The sequence below is a fragment of the Zonotrichia albicollis genome, chromosome 6 (genome assembly GCF_047830755.1).
Source record: "Zonotrichia albicollis isolate bZonAlb1 chromosome 6, bZonAlb1.hap1, whole genome shotgun sequence".
In the NCBI taxonomy this organism is placed as follows: Eukaryota; Metazoa; Chordata; class Aves; order Passeriformes; family Passerellidae; genus Zonotrichia; species Zonotrichia albicollis.
Window position 1 is genome coordinate 48,442,939 of NC_133824.1, and position 24,759 is coordinate 48,467,697.

General features: G+C 60.8%; 2 protein-coding genes across 3 annotated transcripts in view; both read right to left on the reverse strand.

Moving 5' to 3' along the window:
* Positions 1 to 33: 33 nt before the first annotated feature.
* Positions 34 to 7,803, reverse strand: GRK2 (G protein-coupled receptor kinase 2). 2 transcript variants are annotated; one of them, XM_074543686.1, is made up of 21 exons: positions 7,446 to 7,803; positions 6,543 to 6,619; positions 5,908 to 5,981; positions 5,579 to 5,680; positions 5,303 to 5,377; positions 4,801 to 4,862; positions 4,552 to 4,603; positions 4,333 to 4,424; positions 4,065 to 4,164; positions 3,906 to 3,984; positions 3,689 to 3,819; positions 3,313 to 3,407; positions 3,128 to 3,235; positions 2,977 to 3,043; positions 2,719 to 2,819; positions 2,495 to 2,561; positions 2,313 to 2,408; positions 2,063 to 2,225; positions 1,847 to 1,983; positions 1,664 to 1,774; positions 34 to 922 (listed from the first exon to the last, which is right to left on the reverse strand). In XM_074543686.1, exons 1-21 carry the CDS (start codon positions 7,556 to 7,558, stop codon positions 761 to 763), a joined length of 2,064 nt encoding a protein of 687 aa, XP_074399787.1. In that variant the 5' UTR covers positions 7,559 to 7,803; the 3' UTR covers positions 34 to 760. The 2 variants fall into 2 exon arrangements, with proteins under 2 accessions (XP_074399787.1, XP_074399786.1); XM_074543685.1 differs by having other exon boundaries at positions 1,664 to 1,777; positions 7,446 to 7,802.
* A 1,231-nt stretch (positions 7,804 to 9,034) lies between these two features.
* KDM2A (lysine demethylase 2A) overlaps positions 9,035 to 24,759 on the reverse strand; it is a 33,886-nt gene continuing 18,161 nt past the window's right edge. Inside the window, exons 9-22 of the mRNA XM_074543684.1 lie at positions 24,598 to 24,691; positions 23,970 to 24,123; positions 23,162 to 23,277; positions 22,921 to 23,047; positions 21,663 to 22,084; positions 16,959 to 17,042; positions 15,102 to 15,368; positions 14,849 to 14,980; positions 14,681 to 14,770; positions 13,397 to 14,109; positions 12,292 to 12,455; positions 11,924 to 12,082; positions 11,616 to 11,831; positions 9,035 to 11,511 (exon numbers count right to left, since the gene is read on the reverse strand). Coding sequence (XP_074399785.1) covers positions 11,330 to 11,511; positions 11,616 to 11,831; positions 11,924 to 12,082; positions 12,292 to 12,455; positions 13,397 to 14,109; positions 14,681 to 14,770; positions 14,849 to 14,980; positions 15,102 to 15,368; positions 16,959 to 17,042; positions 21,663 to 22,084; positions 22,921 to 23,047; positions 23,162 to 23,277; positions 23,970 to 24,123; positions 24,598 to 24,691 — 2,920 coding nt within the window. The 3' untranslated portion in view covers positions 9,035 to 11,329. The remainder of the gene's footprint in view (positions 11,512 to 11,615; positions 11,832 to 11,923; positions 12,083 to 12,291; positions 12,456 to 13,396; positions 14,110 to 14,680; positions 14,771 to 14,848; positions 14,981 to 15,101; positions 15,369 to 16,958; positions 17,043 to 21,662; positions 22,085 to 22,920; positions 23,048 to 23,161; positions 23,278 to 23,969; positions 24,124 to 24,597; positions 24,692 to 24,759) is intronic.

A 24,759-nucleotide genomic window follows, 5' to 3' on the forward strand; every position in this document is an offset into this window, starting at 1 on the left:
ATCTCCCTCCCACAGTGAGGTGGAGCTGGATGGTGTTTTTAGATGTTTTTATTATAAAAACTCTTTTTCTTCTGGCATTCTCACATCTCTGCTCATGAAAACCTCACTCACCCACTGCCCCTGCCCTGCCCCGTGCCCTCCCTGCCCGGTGCCCCCCCAGCCCCGGGAGCAGAGCGACCAGAGAATAATATTTACAGATACTGCTGGGACTGGGGGGGCAGGGGCACCCCGTGCCCACCCGTGGCTGATTTAAGGGGGTCCCACCCTCAGGAGGGGGGCAGGGGGCTGGGGGTGCCCTGGGTCGGGGCAGGAGGAGCAGTGGCAGAGCAGGGGGCGCAGGGGACCCGTGGCACAGTATTTACAGGGGGTCCCCCTGGACACACACTCACTCACTCACTCACAGTCACACAACACGCACACGAGGGGTGCCACCCACGGGATGGGCACAGCCACACGGGGAGGGGGGACATGCCGGCTGGGGACCCCGCCGGCCCCTTTGGCACACACGGCCCTGGGGGGCGGGCGGGAGGGACGGGGGCTGCCTTCATCTGAGCCGGAGAGTTCCTGCAGGGCCGGGGGCACACCGGGGAGAAGGTGCCAGGCTGCGTGCCCGTCGTGTCACCGCGCCCCCGGGTGACACCGGCACCGGGCGCGTCCCCTCCCCGCAGCCCCCGAGCACACGGGGAGCGGGGGACACGCGGGAACCCAACCCAATAAATTAGAGGTGGGGTGGGAAGGGGTGAGCGGGCGCGGGAAGGGGTCAGAGCCCGTTGTGGGAGCGCTGGATGAAGGGCACTTTGCTGAGCTCCACCACGGGCGAGCGCGGCTTGTTCTGCATGCGGGGCACCCGCTGCAGCAGCTGCTGCGCCTGGTGCTGCGCCTCCCGCAGCTCCTTCCGCCACTGCACCAGCTCGGGGTCGCTCTGCGGGGCAGGCAAATGGCTCAGGAGCGGGCACAGGGCAGGGCTGGGCCAACCCAGCGTGCCAGGGCTGTGGGGTTGCCCCACGTTTGCAGTATTGATGCCCTGGAGCGGCTTGAAGGACTAAACATGCAAGTGGCCAGCAAGAGGCGGGTAGTAGCCAGCAGGGGGGATGGCTAGCAGGGAGTAAGGGGATGGCTAGCAGGGAGCAGGAGGGATGGCTAGCAGGGAATAGGGGATGGCTAGAAGGGAGCAGGAGAGATGGCTAGCAGGGAGCAGGAGGGATGGCTAGCAGGGAATAGGGGATGGCTAGCAGGGAGGAGGGTGATGGCTAGCAGGGAGCAGGAGGGATGGCTAGCAGGGAGCAGGAGGGATGGCTAGCAGGGAATAGGGGATGGCTAGCAGGGAGCAGGAGGGATGGCCAGCAGGGAGCAGGAGGGATGGCTAGCAGGGAGCAGGAGGGATGGCTAGTAGGGAGCAGGGGGATGGCTAGCAGGGAATAGGGGATGGCTAGCAGGGAGCAGGGAGATGGCTAGCAGGGAGCAGGAGAGATGGCTAGCAGGGAGCAGGGGAGATGGCTAGCAGGGAGCAGGAGGGATGGCTAGCAGGGAATAGGGGGATGGCCAGCAGGGAGCAGGGGGATGGGTAGTAGGAGCAGGGGGGATGGCTAGCAGGGAACAGCGGGAATGGCTAGCAGGCAGCAGGAGGTGGCCAGCAGCCAGGGGGACAGGGGGTGACACTCACGTCGCACTGCAGCACGAACTGCTTGCCCCCGCGGATGCGGAGCAGGATGCACTTGCGCTCCTTCACCTGCGTCTCCTCCACCGAGTCGATCTCCTCCATGGTGAGCAGGGACTGCTGGGGGGAGAGGCTCAGCCCGGTCCCCCGGTGCCCCCAGCCCTGCCCCCGGTGCCGTGCCCCCCTTACCGGTGACTCGCCCTCCCCGCGCCACTCCAGGCGGTTGGGGAAGAGGTAGAAGTAGCGGCGCTGCCACTGCGTCAGGAAGGGGTTGCCCAGCTTGGCCATGTAGCCGTGCATGATGCAGTCCTTGCCCATGGCGTACTCTGGGATCACAGGCAGGCGGGATCAGCACTGGGATGTGCCCAGGGGTGGCTCAGGGCGGGCATTCCCAGCCCCACTCACCCTCCTCGTGGCCCAGCTGCTTGTTCTTGGCCTTCTTGCGGGCCTCCAGCTTGTCGGTGTCGGCGTTGACGGCGTCGAAGACGGTCTCGGTGACCTCCTGCTGCCAGCGCTCCGAGATGGTGAGCGGGAAGTTGCGGTACAGCTCCTGGTCGCTCTCCAGCAGCTGGGCAGGGTGGGATGCTGGGGTCATGCCTGGGTGAGGGGCAGTGGGACACCCCACACCCCCACACTTGGCCCCTGTGCCTGGTACCTTGATGCCCTTGGTGTCCTCCTCGTCAAAGGAGCCGATGTCGAAGGCGTCGGCCGCGTTCACCTCGCCGCGGGGTGGGACGAGGGGCGGTGGGTACTGCGGGCAGCAGTGGGGGTCAGAGGGATGGCTGCCCACATCTGTGTCCTTGTCCCTGTCCCCAGCCATGGGCACAGCCCCCTCACCTTCTGCAGGAACACCATCTGCCAGTCCAGGCCCTTGAAGAAGGGCTCTTCCTTCACCTCCTGCGCCCTGCGGAAGGAGGAGGACGGGTGAGTGTGGCCGCAGGGACACTGCCAGCACACCTTGTCCCATGCCCTGGGGGCCATGCCAGCACACCTTGTCCCATGCCCTGGGGGCCGTGCCAGCACACCTTGTCCCACGCCCTGGGGGCCTGGGGGCCACTCACCCTCGGCCCATGCAGCCCAGGCGCCGGTTGACATCCCGCTGCAGCAGCCCCTCGAGCAGGGAGCGCAGCTCTGGGGAGAAGGAGTCTGGCAGCTCCACGGCCTGTGGGAGATTCCATGAGATCACAGCTCAGTGGGGACAGGGACACACAGTGACACACAGCTGGGCACAGACACGTGCTCCAGGCAAACACTGGCCATCCCTGACCCCCTGTGTGCCTCCCACATCCTGCCCACAGCCCCCCAGTGCCCCCACCCACCATGGTGAGGGTCATCCGATCAATCTCGTGCTTGTCCTTCGTCTTGTGCTGCCGGAACGGGCTGTGCCTGTGGCGTGGAGGGAGAGGGGGCTCAGCAGTGCCCAGCTGTGCCCAGCTGTGTCCAGCTGTGCCCAGCTGAGCCCACACTCACCCCCGGAGCAGCTTGAAGAGCATGCAGCCAAGCGAGAACCAGTCAGCGCTGCTGTCGTAGGCCACCCCCTTCTGCAGCACCTCCGGCGCCATGTACCCGTGGGTGCCCCTGGGGAGGGGGCACAGGGGGGTCAGGGGCCGCCCCGGGTGCGGGGGCAGGGCGGGCAGGGGTGTGGGCACACTCACACGCTGGCGTGGGGCTTCTTCTTGGAGAAGTCGCAGGCCAGGCCCAGGTCGGAGATGCGGACGTGGCCGAACTCGTCCAGGAGGATGTTTGCTGGCTGTGGGGACACCGGGGGACACGCTGAGCCCCAGAGTGGCCCGTGGGCATGGGATGGTGAGCCTGGGGGGCTCTGTGGGATTTGGGGGTGTCTGAGTGCTCCCAAAGTCTCAGGGCACCCATGGATTTTGCTGTTGGGGTGTCCATTAGAGCTGAGGGTGCCCTCTGGGCACTGCCACAGCATTCTGAGGGCAGGGTTTGTGACACTGTGGGTGCCCACAGGGCAGTGCAGGGGGTTCCAATGGGATGTCCTGGGGATGTCCTGCCAGTGGGGACGGTCACCTTGAGGTCACGGTACACCACGAAGCGGCTGTGCATGTGCTCCAGGCCCAGGATGATCTCGGCCGCATAGAACCTCATCTCCGCCTCCGAGAAGACGCCGTGCTGGGACAGGTGATAGTGCAGGTCCCCTCCTGTGGGGACAGGGACTGGCTGTCACCCGGAGGAGCTGTGGCAGGGGGCTCTGTGCCCCAGGAGTGGCTCAGGGCCAGCATCTCACCGTTCATGAGGTCGAGGATGAAGCTGAGCTTGTCGGGCGTGTGGAAGGCATAGGACATGCACACGATGAACGGGCAGTCCTGGTGGGAGACATGGGGTCACCCTCCCTGTCCCTGTCCCCTGCCACCCCGTCCCCAGCCCAGCACCCATGTCCCCTCACCCCAGTGCTGACGAGGGACAGCATGATGCGCTCGTTGAGGGCCAGCGTCTCGCCCTGCTTCATCTTGATGCGTTTCTTGTCCAAGCACTTCATGGCGTACCTGGGGGAGACACAGAGTCCCTGTGGCCACCGTGTCCCCACAGCAGGGCCAGCACCCACTTTCCATGGTGACACAGGCCCCCAACACGTGTCACCACAGCAACGCCACTGGGCCCCCCAGCACCCCAAACCCCAGGAGAGCCCCTGGGTGCCAGGGCAGTCCCGTTACATTTTGCCCGTGTCCGCTTTCCGGCAGCCGTAGACCTCCCCGAAGCCGCCGCGGCCGATGATTCGGTGAACGCTGAAGTCGTTCATGGTGAGCTGAGGAGGAGACTGGCGTGAGCCTGGACACCGAGCCCTGCCCCAGTGTTCCCAGGTGAGAGACACAGGGGCTCCCTGGAAGCACATCCCACTCCCTGGGAGGTGAGGGGCACGGGCTCCTGCTCACATGGATGTTCAGCTCCACATTCTTCCACTGGCAGAACCGCGTGAACTTGTCACTGCAAGGAAGAGCAGAGACGGCAAGAGTGGAGATCCCGGAGAAACACGGCCCTCAAAGACTCCCTGGATTTGTCTGGAGACAGGGAGCACCCCCCAGGACACTTGGGAAAGGAAGAGACCCCCGAGTCCCCAGTGTGGGCTGCGACACAGTGGGATGGGACACCCCAGTCTGCGCGGGAATTTCCTCCCAGCTCACCTCTCAATGAATTTCTGGAAGATGCCCCCACGCAGGTTCTGGCAGATCTCCTCAATGTAGGGCTGGGGAGGACACAGGGCTCAGTGCTGGGTCCCCAGGGCCACCCAGATCACCCTGATCCCATCATTAGGTGGGGTCTCCTCCACCCCTGGGATTTCACATTCCCCCACTGCCACTTCCAGGCCCCTGGGGATGCTTCTGCCACCTCAGTCTCTGGAACCCCAACATCACCAGCCCTGGGGACCCCTAGGGTGACATCCAGGGTTGAAGTCACCTCCCTCTGAGGACACCCTGCTACCTCCAGCCCCATGGGGACTACAAGCAATTCCCCCTTACTCCCATCATTCGGGGGACCCTCTCACCATCCCTTGGGGTCCCCATTCCTCCTGGGACACCCCCCTCCCATTTCAGGGGCTCCTGTCACCGCCAGTCCCCTCTAAGGATTAACCCTCCGAGTGTTACAGGTGGCAAGGACCCCTTCCCTGTGGCAGGTGATGCCCACCTGGAAGAGGTCTGGGGGCACCTGCTTCTTGCTCAGGTGGCTCTGGACGTGCTCTGTGGCGCTCTTGGAGAAGGGCTGTGAGGGGAGAGGACCGTGTCACCTTGGGCAGAAGGGACAGCGGCCAGGCAGGGCTGCACCAGGCCACAGAGGAACCCCCATCCGTGGGGCTGGGATGTGGCTCCCAGGATGGAGCCAGTGGGGGCTGTGGGGCTGCCCCTGAGGACACTGTGGGCACAGTGGGGACACCCCTGCCACCCTGGTGCCCAGGGCACTCACATGGGAGCAGGCCAGCAGCTCCTTCATGATGTAATGGTCGAAGATGTGGCGGCTGCGGGTGGCTCGCTCCTCCTCCGAGTCCAGCTTCTCGTACTTCTTGATCTGGAGAGGGCACAGCTCCAGTGGCACGGGGGCACACGGAGCACTGGGAATTGTGGCCCCTCTGGGTGCCAGGTCCCATGGGAGGGGTTATCCCATCCCTTTGGATAGTGTCTCCCAGCTCCCTGGGCACTGTCACCTCGGGTGGTGCTCTTGGCACCGTGTCCAAGGAGGTACCAACCCCAGTGCTGGTGCACACAGGGGGCTGTCCCTGGGTCCCCCTGTCTCACCTCCTCATAAAATTCCATCAGGGGCTTGGCCTCCTCGGCCTGGTTGAAGGCAAAATCCCGGAAAAGCAGGTAGCCTGCAGGGACAGAGCCACAGCATGAGAGGTGACAGCCCCCCGGGCCCGGCCAAGGGATACAGGGACATCCCCTGGGCCTGCCCAGCCCTGCTGCCACCCCGGTGCCAGGCTTGGGGAAGTGCCAAGCAGGGACCGGTGAGGAGCTGGCAGGGTGACAGGGTGCCAGGCCCCAGCTGGCGTGGGGAGCAGCCCCCGGGGCAGTGAGGGGCTGCCGTGGGGCACAGCGGGGGCAGGGGCACGGGCGGGCACACGGAGCAGGGCGGACGTGCCCGGAAACCGCCGGAGCAGCAGGAGGAAGTGAGAGGCGCTTCCTGCCCTGGATGGTTTGCGCTGGCGTGGGGGGAAGTGACAGGACAGGGGACACAGGGTGGGGAGCGTGGCGCAGCCCCCCGGCACCCCAGCCCAGCCTGGCCCCACACCCCCCTGCCATCCCTGTGGCCACTCTCGCTGTCATGGTGGCCACCAGTGCCGTCCCCAGCCCAGCCACGCTTGCCCCTGGGCTTGTGGCTGCTGGCTCAAGTGTCCCCCGTGTCCCCTACAGCCCCCGTGTCCCCAGCTCACCGATCTTCTGCGTGAAGATCTTGTCAAATGTCACCTCTCCCCGGTCCTCCAGGTACTTCTGCATGACGCTGCGGATGCTGGGGACACGCCAGAGGGGTTCAGCCGTGCCCCCCATGGACGCCTGATCCCCACCCTCCTCTCCTGCTCCTCCCATGTCCCCAAGCCCCGGTAGTACGCGTGTCCTGCCATCCATCCTCTGTGTCCCCACCCCAGCGGGGCACGTTGTGGGTGCCAGGATCACAGCATGTCCCACGCACTGGTGCCCAAATGAGGGTGGGCACGAGTGTCACCCCCAAAAAAGCCTCACAGGTGCCTGGCAGTGAAGGCACAGGAGGGCACCGTGTCTGGCACAGGGACAGGGGACTGTGACCCTCGGCACACCTGGGTACAGGTGTGTGTGTGTACACATGGGTGTGACACGGCTGGGTGGGACAGCAGGAAGTGTGTGTGTCCCTGTGTCTGTGTTTGTGCGTCCCTGTGTCAGGCAGGAAGTGCGTGTGTCCATGTCCGTGTGTCTGTCTGTGCAACAGGTGTGACACTTGTGTGTCCATTTCCGTGTGTGTGTCCACGTCCGTGTGTCTGTGCGTGCAACAGGCGTGACACTTGTGTGTCCATTTCCGTGTCCATATCCGCGTGTGTCCATATCCATGTGTCCATGTCCCTGGGTGTCCCTGTCCGTGTGTCCACATCCGTGTGTGCCTGTCCCTGTGTGTGCATGTCCGTGTGTCCATGTCTGTGTGTCAGGCCAGGTGTGACCGGCACACACGTGTGCGGGAGGTGTTCGTGACCCGCGGGCGCGTGCGAGCGGTACCGGGAAGGGGTGACCGAGGGACCGGGGGTGGCGGACGGACAGACGGACAGACGGGCGGGCGGACAAGCGGACGGGCAGCGGCGGGGCCTCACCTGGGCTCGGGCAGGACGATCCTCTTGCTGGCGCGGGCGGCGGGCGCGGCGCGGCTCTTCTCCATGGCCATCAGGTAACTCACGTCCGCCAGCACCGCCTCCAGGTCCGCCATCGTGCCGCGCCGCCGGCCCCGCCGCCGGAGCCGCACCGGCCCCGGCCCGACCCGACCCGCCGGCCCCGGAACCGGAACCGCGCCCGGAAGCGGAACGGGGCCGGAGAGGAGCCGGGCGGAGGAGCGGGAAGCGGCCGGGAGGGGCTCGGCGGCCCCGGGACGCGGCGGCGGCAGCGCCCGGAGCGGCGGGAGTGGAGCGCGGAACGGGGCGCGGCCGCACCGGGGCGCGGGCGGGGACAGCGGGGCTGGGCGGGGACAGCAGCGCCGCCACCGCCACGCCCGCCCGGGAGGGGCCGGGACACCGGCTGTGGCACTGGCCGTGTGTGTGAGACACTGGGTGTGTGTGTGGCATTGTGTGTGTGTGTGACACTGAATGTGTGTGTGTGACACTGGCTGTGTGTGTGTGACACTGGGTGTGTGTATGTGACTGTGTGTGTGACACTGGGTATATGTGTGTGACACAGGGTGTGTGTGTGTGTGACACTGGATGTGTGTGTGTGACACTGGATGTGTGTATGTGACTGTGTGTGTGACACTGGGTATATGTGTGTGACACAGGGTGTGTGACACAGGGTGTATGTGTGACACTGGATGTGTATGTGACACTGGGTGTGTCTGCGTGTGTGACACTGGGGGTGTGTGTGTGACATGGGGTGTGTGACACTGGGTGTGTGACACTGAGTGTGACACAGGATCCATGGCACTGGATGCCTGTGTGCCACCACGTGTGTGGCAGCCTGGGGTGCAACAGGTGTGACGGTGTCTCTGTGTGTGCCATTTTGTGTGTGACACTGTGAGAGACACCAGGGGTGTGTGACAGTGGCTCTTGTGTGTGCGTGACATCATGTGTGTCATTCCACACTGCATGTGTGTGTGACCACATGTGCTGTGTGTGGCAGCAGGTGTGCCACCATGTGCAGGGTCCCTGTCCCTGGGGCCATGAGGGGACATCTGGAGGGGACAGGTAGGGGGTCAGGGCGCTGAGATTTGCTTGGATCTGGTGCATCACCGGGGGAGGCACGTGGTGGCACTTGGGGACCAGGGCACAGAGAGGGTGACAGTGGCCTCAGCCACCTATGGAGGATGGCGTCACCTGCAGTGTGCCTCGCCATGCAAATGTCACAGCCCAGCTGCCGCAGGGACCTGGGCTGTGACATCCCCACAGGGTGGGGACACTAAATGTCACCCTGGTGGCCCAGGAATCCCTTGGGAAGGGACAGGTTTCCCAAGGGATGTGGAGGGAAAGAGCCTCACACGCCTCTGAGGACCTGTGGCCCTGGCAGGAGGTGATGGGACACAGGGACAGCTGCCACCACCCGCCAGGACACAGTGGGGACACCGGGACAGCTGCCACCAACGATGGTGCTCCAGTTTCTTCTCGAGCAGCTGAGAAAGCCACAGTGCTGGGGACAAGTGGGGACACAGGAGGTCCCAGCCCTGGCCTGTCCCCTCCACTTCCTCACAGACAAATGGGCAGAGCTCACACTCAGGAATTTTAGTTGGTCTTGGTTTTTCTTTCAGGTTTTTTTTTAATTCCAAAAATCCACCCCCAAGAAACAAAATATTTCCCGTGGGAGGTTGGGGTTTTCCCTCCCCACACAACAGCTCGCCCAGCCTGGTGCTAATATGGCATGAACAAAGAGCCTCTCTAAAAATCCAGCATGGGAGAAGGCTCAGGAAGCAAAAAGGCCCAAAATACAAAAAAAAAAAAAAAATTAAAAAATAAAAAGAAGGAAAAATGAACAAAACCAACCAAACCCACTTGCCAAGTAGGTGCCCTCCCTCTGCCCCAGCCAAGAACCCCCAACCCCAGCTGAGAGAGTGCAAGACTTGGTTTGCTTTTACCCTTAATGCTTACATTTAATTTTAAAGCACAAACATCAGAGATGGACTCTAAATCGCCAACAAAAAAATAGATATTTACAATATTTCTCCGGGGAAGGGAGGGAAGGAGGAAGGGAGGGAAGGGGGATCGAAACAAAACAAAACCACAACCAAACCCTTAAACAAGTGACTTTGCTTGCAGGAGTTGTCTTTAGGGAGCAGGCTGGGTTGGTTTTAAATCACTAAGTGATTTTTATTATATATAATTCTCTTTTTTTCTTCCTCGTGGATTTGCACCACGCCGAGGTGGTGAGGAGGGTGGCACGCCGGAGTCTCTGCGGCCGGAGGGCGGGGACACGGCGGGAAGGGGGTGCTGTCCCCGCGGAGCAGGGAGCACCTCGCCCCTCTCAACCCCAGCTCTGGACATTTTTCTTTCGCGTTGCAAAACTCAAAAGGAATCCAAAGGAAAAAGAAAAGCTTAAATTCTTCCGATGTCTTTTCCCGGGAGCCGCCGCCGAGAGCGGCCGAGGCCCAAGGCTCCTCCTCTCGCCTGGGGGGGTTTCCTGCTCCGAGCGCTCCGGCTCCGCTTCGGCCGCACTGCCCCTTGTCACAGGCACTGCGGGATTGTCCCCAGTGTCCCCCTGCGGGGACAGAGCCCGCGGGCCGCCTCTCCTCCTTTATTGCTTCTGAAGCAGCAGGGGGGGTGCGGGCTGCCCCCCGGGGAGCCCTGCGGGGCTGGGGACCGGTGGTGGCACGGAGGGGACACCCCGGATTGTGCTATCGGTACCCTGCCAGGGAGAGAGCAGGGTGCTGACACCGGGGGGACAGAGAGGGGGAGCGTCCAGGCACAGGCAGGACAGGGAGGGAAATAAAATAGTGACCCAGAAAAAGAAGATTCCAACCTTTTTTCCTTTGTTTTTTTTTTTTTTCTTGTCTTTTTTTTTGTTGTTTTGTTTTTTTGTCTTTTTTTTTGTTGTTTTTTTTAAAGTGCAAAAAGCTCTCTGCTGCCCTAGAGAGAGGTTCTTTGGACCAACCATTCATTGCAAAGGAAAATCGGCAGCGAAAAGGGGGCGGGGGGAAGGAGAGGACGATGCCAGTTCGGTCCCAGGCCGCGGAGCAGCCCTCGCCCCTCCGGCCCCAGAGTGCTTCGTGGTGCCGGCAGCTGGGCAGGAAGAGGAGGCAGCTCCTGTCCCCGCCCCGCGCTCACTCACCCCTGGCTGATGCTTCCCGAGTCCTCCCTGAGCTCTGGTGTACCTGTGGGTTCTCCCCTGCTCCATCCCCTCGGACAGACGAGTTATCCCCCAGCCCCTGCTCCCGGGACACCCCCGGCCACGGGGCTCCTGCCCTGGGTGCTCAGAGAACCGCCCGGATGTGTGGGAGGAGGAGGGGCATGGACAGCAGTCCCTGCAGCCAGTCGAGGGCAAGGCGGAGGGAAAGGGAAAAGGGGGGAAGAGCGCAGGGAAGCACCGGGCTGGTGGCGGCACACAGGGGGACGGGACGGGGTGTTCTGGCTCTGCTCCCGCTTCCTCAGAGAGACCTCGACCCTCAAGCTTTGTGCTACCGGGGAAGTGACAAGTGTTTCAAGGCAAGGAGACGACAGGGACGAGTGGAAAAGCTGGGGGGAGAGGGTGCCCCATTCCTCTGCACAGAGGCCTCTGTCACAGCCCCGCCTCGGGAGCGGCCAGCCTCCGGGCCGAGGCTCCCTGCCGTGTGCCCGTTCCTCCTCTGGTACTGGCCAGCCTGGCGGGACATGTTCCTCGGCAGAAGTCCCGGGGAAGGAGGAGGAGGAAGGACAGCGGAGCGAGGCCAGCGCCGGCCCTGCCTGCCGAGTCAGGTGGGAGGCAGCGGCAGGACACGCAGGGCAAGGGGGGGAGCTGGAGGAGGGGCTCTCCGAGAGGGGCGGGATGGGCTCTTTTCCTTCTCCTCAGTCTGCCCCGGGGAGGGTCTCTAGCTGATTTTTTGGATCAGCTTCTCATCGGACAGGCAGTAGAGGCTGTTGATGGACAGGTCCGAGATGAAGTGCTCACAGGCTTTGCGGGTGATCTGTTTGCAACCCCGCAGGTCGATGAGGGTGACGTTGGAGATGCGGCGCAGGTACAGCAAGGCCTGGTCCGTCAGCTTATTGCAGCCTGCGGGCAGAGAGCACAGGGAGCATGAGGGGGACACCTCCAGCAGCAGCACCATGAGGAGGAGGAATGGGAAACCCAGGGGGCACCTGGAGCAGGGCACGCACCTGCCATGTTGAGCTCGGTGAGGGAGTTGCGTGTGGAGGAGCCCACGGCGGTGAGGAGGTTGGCCGACTGGTCCGTGAGGTGGTTGCAGTGGCTGAGGTCGAGGCGGGAGAGCAGGGGCATATGGCGTATGATCAGGCGCAGCGTGGCGTCCGTGATGTCCAGCCCGGCGAGCCGGAAGTCGATCATGTTGCGGAGTTTGCTGCGATTGTCCTGACCTGCACGGGCACAGGGAGAACCAGAGTGGACAGGCTGCCCTGGGGACCCCACCTTGCCCAGCCCAGGCAGCCCCAGGGCAGCAGCAGCTTACTGGGTTTGTCTGTTGGAGGCGTGAGTAAGTCCCGGATCTGAGGGTCCTTGATTCCTACTGCCCACCGAAGATCGAGGGTCCTGAGAAGGGGGCAGCTGGAAGTACTGAGGGCACAGACCGCAGACCAGGAACAGCCCGCTAGGATGAGGTCTTTCAGGCCTGGCACAAGGGAGGCAGGTAACAAGTTAGACAGGTTTGGTAGGCTCCCAGGCATCCCAGATCTCACCCATCTTTTTCCAGGCACATGAGGACGCAGGTGCCCTCCCTGCCTGGGGTGGGACACTTGCTGGGTGATGGGAGCCAGCCCTCAAGAAGCCTTGGAGCAGGCTGGTGGCAGAGGAAGGGACCCCTCCCCAGCCCACACTCACCTGGCAGCCTGTTGACGAGCCATGTAAGCTGTTTTTTTGAGATATTGGTCCAGCTGAGGTCAAGGCTGACCGGCTGCCTTTTGATGATGCCGCTCAGCGCCTGCGGGGTGATGGACTTGCACCTGCTCAAGTCTATCTTTGTCCACAATCTCTTGTCACAGCACCTGGGGACAAGGACAAAGCTGAAAGTTGAGTCCCAAGAGTCCCATAGGATAATAGACAGCCAGCAGGTTGCCTGGCTCCCAGAAGGCACCCGGCCCTGGTTGTTCCTCCTGGTTCCCATGGCTTTCCCCAAACATGGGAGGCTGCTGAAGGTGTTGGGCCACCCAGCACAGCCCCAGCAGGGTTTTGCTGCTCCAAAATAAAACTCCAAGTTGCAGCTGCAGGCTTGCTTTCCCTCATCTGGGTGTTTCTCCTGATCTTAAGGATCTTTACTCCCAGCAGGCAGAACACTGTGTGTCCCACCCCACAGCCCCAGCGGAGCTCGCTCCTTTGCCAGGAGCAAACTCTTCCTCTCCCATGGGAGTTTGTGGAGAGCCGGGACCCGATGGCAGCTTAGCTGAGTCCCTGAAGGTGCAGGCCAGGGGACACTCCTCCACCACACCACTGCCACCAGCTGCTGATCAAAGCAGGCAGTCCCTGCTGCTCAGCTGTTAGAAACCTCCCAGTTTCCATTGCTGTCTGTTCCCAAGCCCTCCATGCACAGCTGTCCTGGTGCCAGCATTGTCTTCTTTGGGCCTGCTGTCCCCCGAGGCATTTCCAGCCAGCAAAGCCATCCCGCCTGCCTCAGCCTGCCTTCCCTGCCTGCTGGGAGGAGAGGCAGCAAGGGAGGCCAGGAAGTGCAAGCACCATCAGCATGATGGGTGAGGGAAGGGCACTGGCATCCCACAAGGACACGGCAGGGGACAGCTGAGGGGACAGGAGGAACGCAGAAGGCAACAACAGAGATGGGCACACACATGGCAGAGGCAGCAGGGCTGGCTACTATGACACTGCCTGGCTCTGGGAGCGACAGGAGGGCACTGAGGTGACATCCTTCCCTCTGCTCCCTCTGGGTGTCCGCCACAGATGTACTCCCAGCCCCACGACGCGTCCCCACACTCACCACTTGTACCAGGTCTTGCACACCCGCATGCACTCGCAGAGCTCCCTGCGGGTGAGGTAGCGGAACACGGACATCCAGACCTCGCGCTGCACGCAGCTCTCCTCGCCCTCCTGCGCCCGGCCCCCGCGCCCGTTCAGCCGCGCCGCCCCCCCCTCCTCCACGTTCTCATCCTCCTCCTCCTCTTCCTCCTCCTCTTCCTCGGCGGCCGCCTCGTCATCGCCCCCGCTCCGCAGGGGCATCCTGGCGGGCGCGTGGCGCACCACCACGCGCGGAGAGTGCTGCAGGTTGGCCGAGGAGGCCGTGATGGCTTGGAGCTTGGGGACAATCGAAGTGCCGTGGACATCTTTGGTGGGGCGCTGGAGCGTCACGGTGAGGTAGGAGCCGTGCAGCTTGGCCTTCTCCACCTCTGACAGCTCCTTCTTGCCGCTGGGGTTGTTCTCCTTCTCCCGCACCATGGTTCTCTCCGTGGCCTGGAGCCGCAGCAGCTGCCGGCGCTTGAAGCGCTCGTCCCGGCTGGCGCTGTGGTGCTCGCTGGGCCCGGCGCCCGGGGACGAGCGTGTCACCACGCCGCGGGGGGACGCGGGGTCGTGGATCAGCTGCAGCATCGGGGTGGGCGAGTTGGGTGGGGGGGTCAGGGGCTCCTCGCAGCTCCGCAGGGGCCGCAGCACCTTGGCTTGCGCCGTGTCATCATCGCTCTCCTCCACCTTCCGCTTCTGCGAGGAATGGGGGCGGCTGGTTAGCGGGAATGAGGCCTGGGGAAGGCTTTTCCTTCTCTTCTTCCCCAGGGAAACACCACAGTGCTGGCAGAATGTGCACCAGCAGTGCCCAGTGAAATCACAGAATGGTTTGGGTTAGGTAGGGACATCTTCCACTAGATCAGGTTGCTCCAAGCCAAATCCAACCCGGCCTTGAACACTTCCAGGGATGGGGAATCCACAGCTTCTTTGCTTAATCTCTGCCAGGGTTTCACCACCCTCAGAGTAAGTAATTTCTTTCCCACAGCTCATCTAAGTACCACGAGGACCAGAGTCCACCCACACCAGCAACAAGCATTCTCCTAACCCCTTCTCAAAAGGGGTGTCCTTTGAGGCTGGGGGTGGCTTCCACCCTGTGCCTAACAGTCCAGTGTCTCCTACAGTGGAATAGCTCAGGCCCTCAAGTGCTGCACCCCCATGATTCTCATTCTCACTGATCACTGCTCCCTCAGCCCATGCTGGTTGAACACATCCCTGGCAGGATGCAGTGGGAGGGATGGAGGACACAGATCCTTGCCTTGCTCCTTACCTGGCCCTTCTCTGCATCGTCACCCTGGTAGCACTTGGGGCACTCCCAGCAGTTGGGGAGCTCATCATTGAGCAGTCCTTCCCCATCCATCTGCAATGAGAGGAGGGGGTCAGCAGCAGCCCAGCCCCACAGCAGAGCTCCCATTTCTTCAGCACATGCCCTGCTCACCTGCAGACAGCCAGGATGAACAATCTCGTTGCAGACACAGCACTCCATGAGCTTCTTCTCAAAGTCCTGCGAGTCCTCATTCTGATCCACCTCCCCACAAAGTGCACACGTGACCGAGTGAGGCAACCTGGGCTACAAAGGAAAGCAGGGCTGACACCAGGCCATGGTGGGACAGCCTTCCTCCTTTCCTCCCCTACTACCTGAACCACGGAGAAGCAACCAGCTATCCCCCAGGAATCCAACTGGGACTCACCGCCAAGCACTGCCGGAGGACACAGGACTGCTTCATGCGGCCGGGCCCGCCAAACTTCTTCATGTCCCTGCAGTAGTGGCACATGCCACACTCGCCCTGCATGCAGGCCTTGCACTTCCGGCACCGCACCCGCCTCCGCCGGGCGCCCGACACGATGGGAGAGACTGTGGACCTGACGGGAGTGGGGCGCGGTGCTGGCTTCATGGTGTGCGGCTTGGTGATGGGGATGGTGGGCAGGCGCACCCGCAGCCGGGCCTGGAGCTTCAGCTGGCGACAGGGAGAGAGGGAACTGGGTGAGGAGAGGGGAGTGCTGTGTTCTGCTGGGATCTGGAAGGCTCTGAACCCTGGATCCTGCACTGTGACTGTGGACACTGTGCCGGAGAGCGGCTCTGCTCCCTCAGTGCTCCACAGCCAAAGGGGCCTGGATCAGGGCTGACCTGCCACTTCTCCTGGAGCACACTCCCTAACTCGTCACACCACCCCACACCCAGAGCTCCCCTTTCTCTCACCCCCTGCTAGGGCTCAAATGGGTCTGGAAAGGGCACAGCATCCATGCTTTCCTACCAAAACAAGGAATGACAAGGTCCACCCAGGCTGTCCTCTCTGTGCAGTTAGCAGAGTGACACAAAGGGACAGCTCTGGTCACTGTTTCCCAAGCTCAAGGCACACTGGGAACACCCACACCCTCCTTGTTTACAGTGCAGGTAGGACAGCACAGCTCTCCAGCTGTCACCCTGCATCCCATCAGCCCTGACAGGAAATCTGCTGGCTGCAGCATCCTTCTGGGATTGGCCATGCTGGGCTGTGCACCACAGCTGATGGGCCTGGGGAAGGGCAGGGTCCCAGGGATGGGGTTGGGGATGTGCCAGGCCTCTGAGTGCTGAACCCAAAGCATGCACACATCTCCAGGTCACTTCTCCCAGAAAAGCTGCCCAAGATGCTTGTGTTGCAAAGATCACTCTGGGTCCCCTGGGCAGGGCAGGCAAGCAGAGAGGCACCTCTGAAGGGCAATCCAAGAGGCTCATTTGTCTCCAGACTCCGTAACGGGGTGTTACCCATCCTTCCCAGGGTGAGGGGGTCCTGCTTTTCCCATAGCCTGCCTGTGAGCCCATCTCCTGGCAGGAAGGAAGAAGTGACCTCTGGGAGCCATCCTGGCAGGCCACAGGAAGGCAGCCTGCAGAGGGGAAGTCTGGCTGCTCCGTGCCTCCATCTGCCCAGCGAGCTCAGCCCGGGCTGCAGCTCAGCTGTGGGCCCTGGGCTATGAGCACAGCTGGACAGGGGAAGGCAGGGATGCATGGAAAGGTCCCATTGCTGAAGAGCTGGCTGCTATCCACAGGGACAGACTCCTGGGAGAGAGCTGCCTTGCCTGGTGTTGTAAGACCCAATCCTAAAACAGGGACAGGGACACAAGGGACATGTTCACCTCACAGTGAGGGGCTGGAATGCTCTTGACCATCAACGCCACGCCTCACCCACCCCTACCACAGTGAGGCCTTCCCTGACACACAACATTCCTTGGGCCATCCAGGGTTCTCCCTATCAATGCAGAGAACTCCTAGGAGAGCAGGATCGCCCCCTCCTCCCACAACAAGGCTCCCTGTTCACCAAGCACAACCAAAGGGCTGGAGAACACGGAGCAGCCAAGGCTGATCTGGTTACCACCCATCAGCTGAACCGGGATAACCGGCACAGTGGGAGATCTCTGGCTTTGCCCACAATGCCATGGAGGTGGCTGCACCCCACATCTCACTTTGGCACTGCTCCCAAGGCGGGTATGGAAGCGGTGCCACCACACCCAGGCCTGGCAAATGACTCAACACGTGACATCCATCTGGGTCCCCTCCTTGCAGCTCCTACCTTATCTCTCTTGGGCCACTGGACGATGGGGACGCCTGTAAGTGCCAGTTTGGGGTCGCTGTTTGCGTATTCTTCCAACAGTAGCTAATGGAGAGACAAATGGGGGGGGAACACAGCAGAGAGACAAAAAGCACAGGTGTGAGCAGAGGGAAACACAGCTCCCGCCAGCGAGGCAGGCTCTGACCAGATGCCAAGGCCAGCATGCTTCAAAGGCGGCTGGGAAGGAGCCCTCCTCTCCCCACACCCGCCAGCAACCATCCCTCCTCCCCACATGAGACAGACAAGCTCTGTCGAGTCGATCTGCACCAGCGCTTTCATCAACTGCATTTCAGCCCCGAGGCCCCACGCTGGGCGGCGGTAGAAGTGGAGAGCGCCAAGATTCGGCAAACTGGGGGGATTTTGGGGGGAAGGATTCATCAGCATCATCCCCCCCAGCTGCTCCCCAGGCACGGGGCAGCCTGGAGGGTGCAGCAGCAGCAGGATATGATACCCCAGCACCCGCTCCGTGGCCTGGCACAAACTGCCGGTAGCTGAGAGCTGCTCCCCCGCACTGCCTCGGGATTTGGCTTTGACTTGGAGGGAAAGATCCCTCGGCACCGACCGGACTGGCACGGACTGGCACGCTGCCCTCCGGCACGACAGCCCCTCGCTCCCGGCGCATGGGGCTCCCGCGCTCACCCCGGTCCTTTCAGCACCCTCCAGCACGGCCTCCTCCCCACATCCACTCCCCACCGAATTTGCTGGTTGCAAAGGTGCTTTATTTACTTGACGTTGCCATGGTTACGCAGGCAGGAGCCTCCTGCTGGCATCCCGGCAGGCGGTGCTTCCCGCTGCCAGGCAGGGCCAGGGCAGGGGGTGCCCGGCGTGCCCTCCGCCCGGTTTTCCGTGTGTCTGGGCAGGCAGGAAGCCGCAGTCTCCCCTGGGCTCCCCGGCAGCGCAGCGTGCCGCCTTCAGACCTTCCGCCTCCCCGCGAGCACACGCCGAGGGAAAGGTCAGGGCTCGGAGCCCCCACACGGACATCGTGGGACTGCAGCGTCTGCCCGCCCGCCCGCCCGTGGCACCGGGGACGGGGCGGGGGTGGGGGCGGCTCAGGCACGCTCCCCGCTACGGAGCCGGGGGACCGCAGGGGCTCCCGGGTCCTGCGGCTGCATCGGGCTCGGAGCCGGGGTGGGCGACAGGCCGCTGGTCCCCTGTGCCCCGTGGCGCTGTGGCCGGCGGGACGCGGCAGAGCGGACCCTGCGCTCACACGGCCGGAGCGCCTCGGCAGCGGCGCCGGTGAGAGCGCCCCGGGAACGGGAGAGGTGAGCCCAAGCACCGGCCAGGGACCCCTCCGGAAAAGCAAGGGTCCCCCCGCGGTCCCCTCCCACCCTGTCCGGGACAGGAGCGTCCCCGCGTCCCCTCCCCGCGCCACGAGCGTTGCCAGCTGCCTGACCTTGCGCCGCTGGAGCTGCCGAGACTCTGGGGTGAAGTTTGCCGAGCCCTCTTTGTTTCGGTGCCCGCACTGCGAGGGCTGGGGCCCCCTCCCTTCTCCCCGGACACCTCCGGGGGCTGGCTCAGACCCCGGCCGGATCCCCGGTGTGCGGGGACATGGCTGGGGAGCAGCTGCGCCCCCCGCCCCGAGCGCCCCCGGCTCCTCCCCGCCCCCAGCAGCCGCACTGGCGGCCGCGTGCTCCTGCCGAGCCCTTGGGCAGCGGCGGCGGCAGCTTCCTGAGCCGGAGACAATGCTGCTGCGTCACCCACATGCGGTTCCCAGCAATGCTTTGCAACGGGAAGATGGCAGAAGAGAAAAAGGGAGCGAGGAAGCGGAGGGCAGAGCCGCGCTGCTGCAGCGCCGGGAGGGGCCGGGACGGCGGGGATTGGCGCAGGGTCCGGGCGGCGCTGCCCACCGGCCTCCCCGGGATCCCTCCCTCCCTCCGCCGCCGCAATCCGAGAGGCCGGGGCCGGGCTCCTCGGGGCCGGGCAGAGCGCGGCGGAGAGCCCTTACCCCGTCCCGCTCGGGCCCAGCCTCCCCGGCGCCTTTGTTTTATCTGTTCCGAGGCGGGTTCGGGGAGACCCCGCTGGAGCGAGCGGGGCTTTGGAATGCAGGCAAGGGTCAATCCCCTTGCCGCTCCCCCCAGGGTCTGCGCCCCCACACTCCCGACCTGGAGGGACAAACATCCCGCCAGCCAAGTTTGGGAGCAGCCACATTCCCAAAGGCACCGGGGACCAAACCGCTAGAGGGGGACAGATCCATTCCGGGCGATCAAGGTGTCCCCAAGCAATCCCAGCCCCCCGAGACGCCCCCCAGATATACACCGCAATAAAAATGGAGGAAACTCCAGAAATAAAACCAAACAGCACAGGGGAGCAGCGGCTGCTTCCACTTCTGATGCATCCAAAGCATCCGCAGCCAACTCCAGCTCTGTGTTCCCAGGAAGCCAGTCAGTCACATGCTGACCTGGCCCGGGACTGTCACCAACTGTGCAACCAGTGACACCCTCGGGTCCCCGGCATGGGCTCTCTCCGACCCGCAGGCAGGAGTGTGACCAGTGCTGCCATCCCACCACGGGAGACCTGCCTGGCACAGCTCACAGGCCATCCTGAACTTCCTCACCCCTCCCTGAGGATTCCATCCCCATTCCTCACTGAATTCTCTCTGCCCATTGCCCAGTCAGACAGTGACCAATGCCACACCAGAGGTTTTGAGGTGAGGTCCTGGAGACAGGACCAGCACTTCAGGGAGAGGCTTATCTTGTTTCTACAATCCTTGGTGCTCCAACAGCTCCATGCACAGCACAGATATAACCTGTTTGTGCCAAGACACAGGGACCTGGCTTTAGACCTGCTGTCAGCTGCCTCATGACCATCCTCCTGTCAAAACCAGTCATGGAAATCACCACAGAGAGATCAGAAATCATGGATGGAAGCAGTCAAAATACAACAGGACCTCTCAGAAATTCCCTCTTAGTCAATGATCCTTCCAATGACCTCCATCACACTCAGAATTTTCAGACAATTCCTGCCACAGAGCTGAAAGCACAACATTGTCAAATCCAAAGTGTCACATTCCACCAAGTGACGCTCCAGGCTGAACTCGTGACAGGACATATTTCTCCACGTGACCCAAAACACAGACACCCTGAAATCCTGATCACCACACAAGAGGCTGTGGGAAAAGGCAGCATTTTCCTGCTCCTGGAGTGCCTGGGCACACTGGATAGCAGAGGGTGGCACCCCTGCAAGTCTGCATGAGAAAACGCCATGTTCTGACCGTGGGGAGCACAGACCAAAGTGCAGCTTCCCCAGCTTGGCCAGATCCCAGCTCCATCAATGACCTTACCTGGTGACACAAGGGCAAAAGTACCTGCTGCAGATTGGTGGCCCCAGCTAGAAATGTCTTAAGCCCTTCCCAGGCTTTACAAGCCAACTTCTACTGGCTACTTCCATCACCTCTATGGAAAATGGGTTTTGCAAGTAGAGCTTTGCTGTGGTTGGACAAACTTGTCCCACTTTCCCCAGCCACTGGAGGCTGTGACTAAGGATCTTGATGCCTTGAGGATGTCAGTCCTGAGGGACAGAGTCCTGCAGCTCAGGATACTTCCAAACCTCCAAGGACAGCCAGCTTTAAGGAACAAATCCTCAGGGAAGTTGTCTGGGATCACAAAGGCTGTCACTCACAGCTCATCTGCGAGGTACAATTGGACACAGGGGCCTGGTCACACCAAAACCACAGGCACACCTTTACTACCTCCAAAACATGAACAGATTCTTTGATCAGGTCTCAAACTCCAACTGAACACCAATAACCTTTAAGGCTCTGCCTTTAAAACGCACAACACCAGGCTCCTTTCATCAGCCCAAGGGTGAAACACAGAGCCCCCAAGCTCAGGTTCCTCCAGAGCACCATACAGGGCTCAGAAACACACACATCACATTCTCAAAGGTCACAGCACACACAGGATGCTTGAAAAGCCACAAGAACCAGAAATCCAGCCCCTAACAGCACCTAGACTCTTTCAGCCAAGAACCCAGAGCCACACCCTCTGCTCCAAACACAGCAGAGCTCTGGATTTACCTGAACATTTCACAAAAAACCATCAGGAGACAGCACTTGGAAATAAAAACAATGGCAAAGACAAGGACACATGCATGACCCTGTCTGGATGTCAGCTTTAGTACAGGCAAGCAGCTGTACAGATCACCAGCAGCATGGAGGGGAGCAGGAAGTGACTTTTTAGGGACTAGAATGGATTTCTGGGGATAGAGTGAAGCTGACATTCTCACTTCAGTGCTGAAACAGCTAAAACACCAAGGCTCATTGGGTCAGCTGAACAGATGAAGGCAAGTAAAATCCAAACAACCCTCACCAGCCCAAAATAACTGACTCTCAACTCCTGGTCGCACCCTGGGCAAACAACTCAAAGGAACAAAGCCAAATCCACCTGGGGCAAGGAAAAGGTTCCAACTGTCACAGTGTCCACAGCCAAAACTGGAAGTGAACTGCATCATCCATGAGCACTCCTGCACTGACAGCCATAAGGCACCCAGCCAGGGCACAGGCACCCTCCTGCTTTCCCAACCCCAAATCCCAGGCCTGTCTCTCAGGGCTAACATCAGCCTCACACAGAGGAAGAGGAGGACACAAATCCTGCCCCAGGACAGGGGCAGGGTGAGGGTGAAGCCCAGTTTCCTCATGGGAAGTGCTTTGCACTCTCTCAGCCCTACCTTGACATCAGCGATGAGGGCGTCCTCGTCCTCGATGCCGGTGGGAACGCACTTCTTGTGCAGAGGGAGCGACTCCAGCTTGTCCACAAGGCAGCGCAGCCCCTCCAGCTCAAACTGGGTCAGGTGCACCCTCCTGCTCTTGCGGGGGCTGCCCCCGCTGGGCTCCCAGGCCTGGCCGTTCTGGGAGCCACGGCTGGAGTCAGACGAGTCCATGGATGGGGTCTTCTTGAGACCCGGCAGGCTGCTCCGGCAGCTCTTGCCCAGTTCGTCATAGTCCACGCTGGCACCGTTGGCGATGGGGCTGGTGAGAATGGACCTCCTGGTCGCGGGGCGCCGGGATTCCTTCCCTGCTGCATCCTCATCATCATCCTCCTCCTCCTCCTCTTCCATGTTCACCGAGTCCGAGGAGCTCAGCTCCATATCTGCCATGATGGACAAACAGGAGAGCAATCACAGGAAGCGTTCTGTGTTTAGTGGGATCTCCCCCATCATGAGGGATGCTGGAGCAACAGATTTGTAGGAGGTGAAAGGAACAGAGAAGCTGAAAAAGCTGAAAACAGCTATACACCCTTCCCATTCCTGGCTTGTCTGTGGGAATGCAGGGCACCAGATATGGAAAAAGGTCCCAGAGGAAGAAATAGCAAATGCTCTAGACTGAATTTCATGTCGTAGACTTAATTTCAAGGAATTGGGTTGGAAGGGACCTGGACTGTCATCTAGCCCAACCCCAGTGCCATGGGTCTGGACGTGCCATAGGCCTGGACATCTTCCACTACATCATGTTGCTTAAAGCCCTATTCAACCTCATTTTGCTGTGGAGGGCTTGGGATCTCCAGCTGAGGGCTCAGGATCTTGATGCTGCCTTCCAGATGCGATAAAGAGGATGTGGACTCACTCATGACTGTGAGGTCGCTGAGCCCTCCAAGTAACAGTGTCAGCCCCTCAAACCCTGTGTGCAGAAGGCCCTGGCCAGCCAGAGAGAATTCCTGCCCACAGCACCGTGGTGGCCACAGCAACTTCCCCACACCTCTTCTGTATAAGGCTCTGAACTGGTGGTGTGCTGGTTTCACAGCTGTGAGGAACCTGGGCTGCTGCAGGGCCAGAGGAGGAAGCAGAAGTCTGGCTGGTTGTGACTTCATGCCCAAAACAATCCCCACCCAGGCCTCCCCTGCCTGGCACACTGCTGAGCCAGTGCCCCAGCAGGAGGGTGCAAGAAGCCAGTTGGATAGGATAAGGAAGGAATAAGGGCTGGACTTACCCATGCTGAGGGATTCCTTCTGGAAGTCCTTGGTCAGGTGGGAGCGGCTGGTGATGCAGTACACGTAACGCTCCAGCACGTACCAACACATCTCGTAATAGAAGGGATAACGAAATTTATTTGGGACCTGCAAAACAGGCAAGAGGATCTGTCAGGCCTCCCTCCCACTGCTGCTCTCAGATGACAGATGGCACACCAGGAGTGGCCCAGTGTCCAGCACGGGTGTCCCACAGGTCCTTACCCGTGTGCGGTCCTCGATGCTGTAGATCCGGAGCTGCATAGGGATGTTGAAGCTGTGTAAGAAGTTGCCACCAAAAACCAGCGTGTCCATGGGAGTGTACACAGCATGGATCCAACCTTGGGGAGAAAGTAGAGTTGGAAGAATCCTTCTGATCCATCATGCATAGCTGTTTGTCACCCTGGTGTCATCCTAGATTGTTTCCTAATTGTGTCAGGCCTGGTACCAAGGGGAACAGCCTTCTGAAGTCTGTTCCAACACTCTAAACACCTTCAAAATAACTCAAGTTCCATTCCTTATCTCCAAGGCTAAGCAATCCAGCCAAGTCCAACATCTGGGGAATTCCAGCGTGGGTTTCCTTAAGGCAAAGTCACTCAGTTCAGGAAAGTGTCAGTTGTGATAACAGGACTCAAATGAGTGAGTTGTGCAACCCCTGGTGTTTTCTGTTCCTGGTCCTGCTGTATGCCACAGCTCTGTCACAAGACACCCAGGAAGCTGAGGAGCTGCCTTGAGCCAGCCTGTCCTGAACCTACACTGTTCCATGTGTCAACATGACAGGATCTGGGAAAGCCTCCTTTAATAATTAATCAAATGTGATATGAGCCAGCCACAGCTTTCCTAACACTTGGGCTGGATCCACAGTGCCATCACAGGCATGTTTTGGGAGGTGGCAAGCAGGAGGACAGAGCCACATCACATCTCCCTCTCCCACTGACTCATGAGGGAGCTAAACCCTGCCAGTGTCCCAGGAGTTTCTGTGTTGTCACAACCCTGGCCAAGACCAGGATGCCCCTGCCCACCCCGAGGGTACCTGAGGGGATGACAAATGTGTAGCCCTGCTTGAGCTCGATGCGCTGGCACTCTGACACTCTGTCCCCAAGGAAAATGTCTCCCTGCTTCCCTGAGAGAAGCCAGTTTTCATAGAGCTCCAGGTTCTGGGGTGTGGGAGGGATCAGCCAGAAGATCTGCAAATAAAGACAACACATTCATCTAAGTCATCACATAATGAACAGCTATGGCTTCTGCCCAACATCTGAATCTCTTCCTCACCCCTCTCCCTGAGAACTTCCCAGCAAAATGACTGCAACAGCTGCCCCCCTCAAGAGGATGAGCAAGGCCTTTCCCAGCCTGACACAGTGTTACAGGTAGCCTGAGCTTGGGATGCTTTTTAACCTGTGATCTACATCAGTGTCATGAGATACAGAACCCAGGAAAGCCACCAGAGTGACAAGGAGATTTACTGAGTTTGATTTACATGTTAGAGCTACACCTGAACTAGGGATTGGCACCTGTCTGGCTACATGCAATACAGATAAGTTTAGGGTGGAAAAGATTTTGATTTGCTGTCTGGGACCTGCATCCTCAAGGATTTACACAAAAACAGACCAACAGCCACTTTCCTAAAGCACCTATAGCTGTCCCAACAGGTACTGTCCTACCTTTCCCCCTCGGTGGATGTGGTACCACACAGAAGTGCCACCAAAGTCCACGTGGAAATCTGTGTAGCAGCCCTTGACACTCATCAAACAGTACCTGGTGGAAAACAAGATGAGAAGGTGAAAATGAATGGTGATCCACACTTTGGAGCAGATATGATATTC